The 11,841-nt window shown below is 36.6% G+C and overlaps 3 protein-coding genes across 3 annotated transcripts; 1 reads left to right on the forward strand and 2 right to left on the reverse strand.

Annotated features, from left to right (window-relative positions):
* Positions 1-523: 523 nt before the first annotated feature.
* On the forward strand, positions 524-1,294 carry LOC103310083. Its single transcript, XM_008187192.1, has one exon. It carries the CDS (start codon positions 524-526, stop codon positions 1,292-1,294), a length of 771 nt encoding a protein of 256 aa, XP_008185414.1.
* A 1,833-nt stretch (positions 1,295-3,127) lies between these two features.
* Positions 3,128-4,633, reverse strand: LOC103310082. The gene has a single exon (XM_008187191.1). The coding sequence runs from the start codon at positions 4,631-4,633 to the stop codon at positions 3,128-3,130; it is 1,506 nt and encodes a 501-aa protein (XP_008185413.1).
* Positions 4,634-4,728: 95 nt separating this feature from the next.
* Positions 4,729-8,352, reverse strand: LOC103310081. The gene has a single exon (XM_008187190.1). It carries the CDS (start codon positions 8,350-8,352, stop codon positions 4,729-4,731), a length of 3,624 nt encoding a protein of 1,207 aa, XP_008185412.1.
* Positions 8,353-11,841: the final 3,489 nt, after the last annotated feature.

Below are 11,841 nucleotides of genomic sequence, written 5' to 3' on the forward strand. Positions count from 1 at the left end.
TTATTCACCTGGGAAATGTCTTCGTCGTTTGACTCTTCACTTACACCAACACCATCAGGAGGTGCAATGTTGGAATGTGTTTCACGTTCTTTAAAAAATGGAATTAAAAAATTCATAGAATCCTCATACTTCCATTTTTTTTGTACGACAGCTGCTTGTCCACTTTTTGTTTTTTTATTTTTTAATGCTTTTCTGAGTTGATCTCTAAGTGATACCCATCGACTTTTACATACTGGACCTGTAAATAAAATGGCATTTTACATTGCTGTACTTATAAAAAAAAAAAATAGAATTTATCTAATTAAGAACTAAAAACATACAGTTAATTTATTCTTAAATATTTAATTTTTGTATAAAAATTTAATTTAATTTTCATTCGAAAATATTTGTTTATTATAGATTTTTAGCAACTGGTGACTCATTTCAGACCATCGCGTTCAGTTTTCGTTTGGGACATTCTACCGTTCATAATATAGTTAAAGATGTTTGTGAGTCTATAATAGATAAGTTATTATTAGAAGTGATGCCACCACCAAGTGTACAAGACTGGGAAAAAATTGGAGACGACTTTTGGAATAAATGGAATTTTCCTAATTGTTTGGGGGCACTAGACGGCAAACATGTGGAAATTTTTGCGCCACCAAATAGTGGTTCACAATTTTTTAATTACAAACGTACATTTTCAATTGTTTTGTTGGCATTGGTAGACGCAAATTGTAAATTTATTGCCGTAGATTTAGGTTCTTACGGGAAGAACAGCGACGGTGGAATTTTTGCGAATTCAAATTTTGGAAAAGCTCTAGAAATGGGAAAGTTTAATGTACCAAAAGAAAAAAACCTTCCAGGAACTCAATGTTCAGTGCCTCATGTAATTGTTGGAGATGAGGCGTTTCCGTTGAAGACATATCTTCTTAGACCTTTCCCTGGTTCTACGATAAATGGAGATATAGAAAAACAAATATTCAATTACAGACTATCAAGAGCTCGCCGAGTATCGGAAAATGCATTTGGCCATTTGGTACAAAAATTTCGAATTTATTTCAGAAGTATAAATTTATTGCCCGAAAATGTAGATAATGTTATTTTAACGACGTGTATTTTACATAATTACATAAAAGAAAACGATTTGATAGTTCAACATTTAGACCTTGTCGAAATTGAACCTAACTGGGGAAATTTACCACGGCAAGGAGGAAATGCCCACAACTCAGCCTTTCTTGTACGTGATACATACAAACAATTTTTTAATTCGGAGAATGGATCATTGTCGTGGCAAATGGAAAAATTTGTGTAAATAATAATATAATGATATAAATAATGTAAATAATAATATAATATATAAAAATATTTATACATTTATATACATTTTCATTTAAAGTACCTTTTTATTTTATAAATTGTAATTTATAATATGTTTTGATTTCTGACTTATTAATACTTAATGATATGACAATAAATAAAATTGATATTCAAATTAAGATGTACATATACCTGATATTTTTAATTTCTCTCCGATTTTTGCCCATATTAAATCTTTGTGCTGATTATCGCTGTATTTTTTGTGCGCCATGTTGTACATTTCTTCATATTGGCGAACTTCTTCAATTAAAAGTTCATCATCCATATCAAGTAGATATTATGAATTAAAATATAATATATAATATAAAATATTATAATAATATATTATAATAGGTATTGTATGTGAAGTGCTCAAACAACGCTAAATAAATAAATATTTGACGTGGACGGAACATTCATGCATTCACACTATTCTAACGGACAAGAACGAACAGGCACCGGCACGTCAAACTAAAGTTTTCGATAAACGTTGACGTTCCGTGCCTTTGACGGTACGTGACGGTGCCGGTCAATGTAAACACTGTCGTATTTATAGATGACAACATATTTTGACGTGACGTTGCCGGTCTGTGACGTGACGTTGACGTTCCGTATAGTGTGAATCGACCTTTATGGTATGTTTAAAAAATATTCAAGTTTTTGTATAGATAATCCTAACCAAACACATTATTTTTAGGTCGGCGACGAATTTGGGTCAGGAGCGGCAGCGGCCAACAGTGAGTTTTTAACAGGAACATTTTTTTTCTTACAAAACTTAAATACTATTGTTTTGTTTTTTTCAGCTGATCAATAAAATTAAATTTTTAATAAATAACAAAATTGTCTTTTTATTTCATATCTTTTCCTTTTCTACTGGTGTTGCGTACCAAGTCTCGTTATTAGATGATGAGGTTGTTGGCCACGCGATGAATATAATTTTACCGGTGATGATGAGCCTTATGGGGTCACTGTGAGGTATTAAGAGAGATTACTATAATAATAATAACGCAAAATAAACGGTATAAAATAGTAGTGATATTTCTCAGTGAATACAATAAATAATATATATATAGTTTAATTTATGGTGTTAGTATTATAACAATAATAATAAATAGTCTCAAAGGACAATACAATAATGTGGCGTATAGCCGACTCACACAACCACAAATGGACGGAACCTGGTATTGATGAGTATGAAGTGATGAAACGTAGTGGGAGGAAGATGGTGAAGATGGATTGACCGCTGATAACTGTGTGCTCCAAGGTGTGTCCAATCTCTTTATAACGACACTAAGATACAACACGACATGTATGCGTATGAAGGCGCGAATATTAATCACCCATGTGCGTATGCAAGCGCGGGTATTAGCTCACCCATATGCGTATGGAAGCGCGGGTCGTTATTTGGTCACAGGCACGTACGGCGCAAACCAACGGAGACGACCACTGCGTACGCCTGCGGGCCAAGACTGACTAGTTGGTATATTAGATATGCGAGCCGATGCTATCGGCGGACCGGTTGATAATTATATTGAGTAGATAGTCACAAGCGACTATGCGTTAATGCATTGTCGCAAAACTGTACGGAACATCACTCCCGCCATTGAAAGGGTAATCCAGCTTTCAATAATACTTGATGGTGTATTGGTCCTCTTCACGGTCCCGCATCGTGTGGTAATAATTTACATAATACAAATATAATATATATAGAAATCACGAATTTACAATATAAAATAATAATAAAAATAATTCACCCACATCAACAGGAAAATTATAGGAACAGGAATAATCAATTATCAGGAGGAAGGATGGCTAGTTTGACTATTGGTCGTGTTAGGGTGCCATGTTCAGTACGCACCGTGGCTACACGCACCACGCCATCTGCGCGCGGATGAACTTGTTGTATGCGACCTAGTTTCCAGTGTATAGGTGGTTGATTCGGCATGTTTATCAATACTAAGTCGTTAATCTTGACGTTTGGTTGATTGTCTACCCATTTTGTGCGTCGTTGCAACGATGATAAGTACTCTGTTGACCATCTTTTCCAGAGTGACTGATACATTTGTCGTAGGAGTTCCCAACGATTGAGGCGGTTTTGAGGTATGTCGATTACGTCCTTTTCTGGTACTTCAACCATTGGATGACCAATAAGAAAGTGTCCTGGCGTTAGTGCACGATAATCATTAGGATCAGCAGACAATGGAGTTATCGGGCGAGAATTAAGTAGAGCCTCAATCCGACTTGTTAATGTGACCATTTCTTCAAACGTTAACCGTTGAGTTCCAATAACTCGTTTTAAATGATATTTTGTGGATTTTACAGCAGCCTCCCACAGGCCACCAAAATGTGGGGCTGCAGGAGGGTTAAAATGCCACTTACATAAAATTGCATTTGTATATGTTGTTTTGGCGGTGGCATCTAACATCATATGACGTAATTGTTGTTCTGCTCCTTTAAAGTTTGTTCCACAGTCAGTGTAAATGTCTGATGGGGTACCACGTCGAGCGACAAAGCGTTGCAAAGCAGCCAAAAACGTACTTGTTGAAAGGTCTGAAACCACTTCAATGTGTACAGCTTTGATAGTCATACACACGAAAATAGAAAGGTAACATTTTATCGATCGTGCGTTCTTACGACGGCCTTCGGCTATGATAAGTGGTCCAGCAAAGTCGATACCAACATGCAAAAATGGTCGGCATAATGTTACTCGACTAGAAGGGAGGTCGGCCATCATAGGATGAATACTCGATGCCCTATGGCGAGCACACACAACGCATCTGAAGACAACGTAACGTATGGCAGATCGACTGGATATTATCCAATAACAACTTGATATTAGCGATGACGTTAATTGGGGTCCAGCGTGGAAATGATTCAAGTGGAAATGGCGAATAATGAGTGTCGTCAACGTACTTGATTTTGGTAATAATATTGGGTTTTTAGTTTCTGCTGCTACACATGAATTTCGGAGACGTCCACCCACCCGAATAATGTTGGTTTTATCAACAAACGGCGCAAGTTGGGCAATTGAACGAGGGACTATCTTTGTAGTAGGTACTTGTAGGATCCTCAACAAACTTACAAAGTGTAACGATTGTGTCATACGAATAATCGGTAACATCGCATTTGAAATTTCTTCATCGGAGATAGGGTCATGTATATATTTGGGTGCGACATATGGAACGCGTTTCGTGCGCGTGTGTCTTATAAACCGATACATTATGGCTGTGACTCGTTGCATACGTCTTAATGACGAAAAACGTGTGAACCATTCAACTTCCTTTTCGGGCACCATTACTAAACACGCGTTTGTTGAATCCGAATAATCTGGCAAGTGTGATGGTTGAATTGGTTTGAACGATGTAATTGGCCATTCAGATTCCGGTAATTTCAAAAACGGAGGTCCCTGCCAATATAAATGTTGGTCATGAATCTGTGATGGGAATAAACCTCTTGAGACACAGACACACAGTCCGCTGGGTTTGAATCCGAAACAACATGTCGCCACTGACACGTTGGTAGGATTTCGGCGATTTTTGCAAGTCTGTTGGTTACGAATATTTTAAAACTCGACTGAGGTGACGTGAGCCATGATAACACTATGGTTGAGTCTGTCCAGGCTAGTGTTGCTGAGATGAATATATTACTGTGAAATGTATTTGTTAGTCGATGTAGCACTTGTGCTAATAATAATGCACCGCACAGCTCCAAGCGTGGTATGGTCAACGTGGTTTTGGTGTTGCTAGTCTTGGAGGGTGAAACCTTGGATTTGGCAGTAATAAAATGAATTAGTATACACCCGTCCTGGTGAATAGTGCGCAAATAAACTACGGCGGCATAACCTTTCTCCGATGCATCTGAAAAACCAATAAGTTGCACACTAGTGAGCTTCTCGGTGGGAATATGGCGACAGATTTTTATATTCGAGACCATGTGCAATTCTGACGCGTATTGTTTCCACAGGTCAATTAAGTTTGAAGGTAATGGCTCGTCCCATTGGAGACCCGCTTGCCAGAGTAACTGCATGAAGCATTTGGCCCAAAATATAATGGGTGCAAGAGCACCAAGAGGATCGTATAGTTTAGCGATTGTTGACAACACTGATCTTTTGGTATGAATATTGGATAATATGGAGGACGTATGATAAGTAAATGTGTCGGCAGCTGGATTCCAATGTAATCCAAGTATTCTTACTCCTGCATCGTCTTTAGGATCAAAAGACAAACTATTGGCTTGATCTTCGATTGGAACTTTAGAGAGTAATTCTTTACAGTTTGACGACCATTTTTTTAACTCAAAACCACCTCGGCCGAGCAGTTCGGTGATTTCTTTTTGTAGTTCAAGTAAATCTATAACACTATTGCGGCCAGTCAGAATATCATCAACGTAGGTTTGTGTTGACAGAACATTAACGGTTGTCGGATAACGATGTCCATCGTTTTGTTCTAATTCGTGCAACACTCGAATCGCTTGGAACGGAGATGACGTAAGTCCATATGTAATCGTCGTAAGCTCATAGTCACGTAGGGGTTCTAGTGGTGTTGCACGCCAGAATACATGCTGGTATTGACAATCTTCTGTATGAATTTTGATTTGGCGGTACATTTTACAAATGTCCGCTGTGAATATATATTGGTTGAAACGAGAACGGTGTAACAAATCAGTGATATCTGTCTGTAGTTTGGGGCCAACATGGAGCAAATCGTTCAACGACTTTCCCGAAGACGACTTGGCAGAAGCGTCGAATACAACTCGAAGTTTAATTTTTGGTCCATCTCGTTTCACCACTGCATGGTGAGGAACATAATATTTCCCTGGTTTTGAAGCAATTCTCATGTGACCAAGTTTTTCGTATTCGAGCATGAATAGGCGGTAGTGATCATATACCAGCGGGTCTTTCAATAATTTACGCTCCAAATTATAGAACCGCGATATCGCCATGTCACGAGAATCGCCCAGACAAGATGGATCGATACTAAATGGTAGTGCTAATGAAAACCTACCAGTACTATCTCGAGTTGTTGTACGAAGAAAATGGTCTTCACACTGTTGGTCAGTCGTGAACGTATTATTTGTTGGTACTGGTTCTTCGATGACCCAGAACTGCTGGATTAAATGGTCTATCGACGGCTCCGGTGTCAACAATAAGGAGACCGGTGGTGAACGTGAGTCCGCAGAGGATTGACCCACTATTATCCACCCTAAACGTGTTTCGAATGCTGATGGACAATTTAACGTATGTAATACTTGACAAGATTGTCCTAGTATATATGGGTAAATATCTGCGCCTAGCAAGAAATCGATCTGACCGGGTACGTCGAAATGAGGATCTGCGAGCGTTAAATGTGAATAGGTGGTACGAATTGTACCTGGCAATTGTACGTTCGGCATGGGTCCAGTAATCCTAGACAAAATTACAGGTTCACAATAAATTTCTGGTGATGTCGAGTGACGTGGTAGTAAAGTACAATTAGTTGAGCCCTTTGTTGTGGATACTGATGTTTGTGACAAACCAGTTACCGCGGTATTACAATGCCTACGTTTGATTCCTAATCTTGACACACACGCAGTTGTAATGGCGGATATTTGTGACCCAGTATCAATAAGCACACGAACGGGCGATAATTGTCCACAATTATTACGTATGCGGATAACAGCTGTACCCAGTACTACGTTGGTTTTCGAGCTGGACGTCCCCACAAACGGCATACAATCGATTGTGTTAGACACGGTTGGTGCGGATGTAACCGAGGGCGTGGATGTCGATTGATTAATGTTAATACTGCTATTCGTAGGACAGGAATTTGTTTTCTTTTGTGCTGTGTCCAGGTGTAGTAAAGAATGGTGCTTGAGTGCGCAATGACGGCAGGTATATGTAGATTCGCATTCAGACGTTTTGTGAGACATACTTAAGCAGTTTGTACATAACCGGTTTGATTTCACAAGTCGAAAGCGTTGTTTCGCATTCTGCTGGATGAACTTTGGACACTGATACACTGCATGTTTGCCTTTACATATTACACATTGTACTGCTGGAGAAGTCGACGATGTAGTTAATGAGACTTTAGATTTAAAATGATTTTTGTGTCCATCATTAGGTCTTGATACTGAACTTGAGTTTTGTAACATTTGGCATCGAATTCGTACGAAATCAGCCAACATGTCGAAAGTAGGTACTTCAGCGGCGTGATATTCAAATTCAAATGCTTGACGAGTTACCGGATCCAATATACGAGCCGCGATATAGAATAAGAAGAAACCAGGGAAATCATCGATTTCGAGGGCATTTATCGCCGCTATATTTTCCTGGAACGTAGTTAAGAAATGGTTTAACTCCACGAGGGATTCAGTTTTTATCGGAGAAACCCGAAAAAGTGTATCCATATGTGCACCTAAGAGTACACGCTTATTGTCGAAGCGATCATTCAAATTTTTCCATACAATTGGATAATTAGCTTCAACCAACGGAACCGATTTTACCGTAGCAGCCGCCGAACCCGATACGGCAGACAATAAATGATGGAATTTTTGTATCGTTGGTACGTGTTCATTGTCATGCACTAGCGACACGAATGTGTCACGGAAAGCTCGCCAATGTAGTATGTTTCCATCGAACGACGGCAAGTCTATTCTTGGTAGTTGAATATTTCGCGGAATAGGTGTCGAAACTGGATTCTGATTAATTATACCAATTTCATTGCATATAGATTTTATAGCATAATATTGCTCCAATGCGAGTTTTCCTATCGGATGGTGTGTTGTAGAGAACTCGCTGTCGAGGTCAAGTTCGATCAACGTGTCTAAAATAGAATCTTGATATAGACGGACGTCTGTGATTAATATTTCAAGATCGTCTAATCTCGGTTGCAATATAGTGATATCTGAATGTTCACTTTTCGTGCTATTAGAAAGACCCATTAAAATCGTAATTTGCTCCGCGGCGTGGTCTCGTTTATATATATTTCGTTTTAGCAAACGCTCGAGTCGCTCCCGATCTCCCGCGCTCAAAGTCATAATGACGCTTCAACGTTAAATTATTTAATAAAATCAAAAGAATATCGATATCTTAATTTGGCATAAAAATACGAAAATGTATTAAATAATAATTATCGTTGTGCTACTGCTAATCGGTATGTTGTTCAGGTATCCCTTTTTCCGACTAATGACCGTTACCTGGACCTTAAATTGATTGTTGTAATTGACGTCGTCAACACTTGTTGCAATTAATTAGACGAAGACCGGTAGCGATTACGGAACAATTAAATCTATACATACGCGTGGCGACCGACGGGCGAACGAGGGACAGTCTAAAGTCCAAAGATTAGACACGGCGACGAGGACACTCAACAGTATTTAACATACACCAAAATAAACGTGACTTCAAGGTCGCCCGGTATATTGCGTTGTGCTATGATAAACTTGTTACACTCAGGAATTGGTGCAGAATTGAACCTTGTACTTGACCAAATGTAAAACTGAGATATGATAAATATCGCAAGTAACCAACAACCCACTGTAAAATAACATTTTTTTTTTTTTTTGTAGGGAATTATTAAATCTGTGTTCACAGACCCAAAAATAAAAAATGAATAGAAAATAAAATAAAAAAAAAACACATTATGTAAAATCAATACATTCATCGTTCCACTCAGAATCTAAAAGATAATTTAACCATATGAGTGTATTATGAATTATGATCCACACATTAAAACTTATATAAATACTACCTATAAGTTATAATATCGTAAAACCAAATTACCTGTTTAGAAGAGGAGCTATCCATCACTATTCAGTATTCACTTAGTAATAATACCGCAATTGTGTAGTAGGTACGCTTTACGCACGCTCGTGTCTCGTTCACTCACGGCTTTATATTTCGTAATTTCGTTCACTCAACACTCGTTATAATATGTTTTGTGATATCTCAATATCATGATAAGCAATTGGAGTTTTTATAATTTATATTTTTAGATATGAGGATAATTTATTATCTCACGACACACAATGACGAGATCGAGATGTCTGTGAGATATCACATTTAACAATATTGCATTATTGCTAGTTGATAAGTCTATACGACTTCGCTACAAAAACTCACATAGTAATCGAATACTTATTTCTATTTGTTATTAAAAATTTAAATCGCATAGAAATCACTTTGTGACATCTTAGAGAATATAATTATAAACACTTTTTTTCATAACATCTATTGGAAATCACATAGTGGTAGTTATGTGATGTCACATTTGAGACTTAAAAATACAATCGCTGGGATGTTAAAATCACATTAATGCACACAGGGTAACTTTTAACTATTAACTGAGTTAAAATATTTTACATTAACTTAACTTAACTCAGTTAAAAATTATCATTAACTTGCCCAGGCTTGCATATTTGTATAATGTAGATGAACTGTCGTAATTCGTAAGAATATTACAGTACATCGTTATTCGACACCGTGACGGTGGCGCATTTAGGGCTGAAATGTTGGGGGGACTGTAGCCCCAACCTGACATTACATGAAAAGTAACCCGTGGTGGTGATGCCCCCACGCCACCATATATGTTCATTTAAAAATATAAAACAAGTAGCTGATCCCGTGCACTTCGTTGTCCGTTAAATGTACCAATCCTATTTGACTCATACTTTTTTCAATTCGTTATTTAATATTTGGTATAATATGGTGTTCAAACTTTAAAATGTAACTAAACTTTTCCGTTTCCCGGAATAAAAATTCTGATTCGGAGCAGTATATTATCAGGTTAAGCAATCTACCTACGGTAGATCGCGAACCCCGTGCTGTTTTTACGTAGGTGCATGATTTAACTCTAAAGTATCAAAGTTATACCAAGTTTGTCGTATTCCACCTATGGTGGATTAATATGATCGATTAATACAAAATCCTAACCTAACATAACTACTAATATCAGATGGATAAAAAAAAACCAAATTTAACCATTCCTAAATTATTCTGTCTTCTTTCCAGATGTTTAATCTACACACAAACATTAATTGACAAAATATAATAATACAAATCAACAAACATGCCTGATTAACCAATAGCAACCAATATATAATACACTGTTACGCCACTGTTGTATTTTTTAAATCCATATTTCCTACTTTTCCGGTGGGTTTTCCTAAAATTTTCTTTCGTAAAAACTCTCTCCTGGTAATATTACGATCATCTTAAAAACAATTTGATAATTCATAACAGATAAATATAATGCGTCATATACGTGTATCGTACATGACACACGTATCTCGCACATCCCAGTGATATAATATATCAAAACGGTTGAGTATTTCGGAATATATATTGATTGTAATTGTTATTATACAAACAAAATCAATTATTTATTTACTCAAGTATTTAGTTGTACCTACCTTATTTTTTAATATTTATATAATACCTTTATATTATATATTATAATAATATTTTTTGCATAATACCTTTATATTATATATTATAACTAGCCGACCCGTCACAGCTTCGCCCGTGATTGGTTGTTAATTTGGCTTTTGGACGATGATATGTGTAATTTTTTATTCAAATTTTATCGTTTAATGTGATCGGCAAGTAAATATAAAAAAACGGTTAATGAAAACGTACCTATTGAAATGTTTCTAGTGGTATTAATGATAATTATATTTTTATAGCTGAACCCGTGCACTTCGTTGCCCGTAAAAAATCACAACTCTTAAAAAAAATATGATTGTTCAACTCCTTTTGGGTGTAACTTGCTACAGTGAGCATAGGCGCCAGCAGGGGGGTGCCAAGGGGGCCATTGCACCCCATGGGAATTTTTAACTGCATGTACGTTTATATATTATTAGCGATTACAGTAGGGTCCGGTGCAAGAACCAGGTATCTCCACTTTTTGAAATTGTTCAGGACAAACAAATAACCAAATTATTCTATTTCTAATGGGGGTATAAATATTGTAAAAGCATATTTGAATTCTCCAAATGAAGAGCTACCTCTACATGTATACATATTTACATTTTAGATTATTTTAAGGACATAATTTAATTCGTAAAAACAGATAAACATGGAGATACCTGGTTATTGCACCAAAACGGAATTTTTTTTTCCATATTTTGACTTAACAACAATATTCAAGGTGAAAATATAATCAGAAATAGTTCAAAACTGTGCAACATTAAAACTATGTATCATAAGCTATGTTATAAAACATAGTAGAGAAAAATACGACAACTTATTGATTCATAATAATTAATTAACTAAAAACTACGGAGATACCCGGTTACTGCACCGAAACTCACGATTTTCCCAATTTTCTTTTTTTTTTTCGTGAATTTTTTCAAAAGTATTGGGAATTGGATCTTTTCAAGTACTAACTAGATTCACTTTTCTATCAGAAAAAGTAACCAATCAGAAACCAAAATTGAAGCATTGTTATTGTTAAAAAAGTGTTAAAAAACACACATTGTAAAATCAATCACTCCATCCAGATCTGATACAGTGTTACTAGGTTACTA

The sequence above is a fragment of the Acyrthosiphon pisum genome, chromosome X (assembly GCF_005508785.2).
Source record: "Acyrthosiphon pisum isolate AL4f chromosome X, pea_aphid_22Mar2018_4r6ur, whole genome shotgun sequence".
Lineage (NCBI taxonomy): Eukaryota > Metazoa > Arthropoda > Insecta > Hemiptera > Aphididae > Acyrthosiphon > Acyrthosiphon pisum.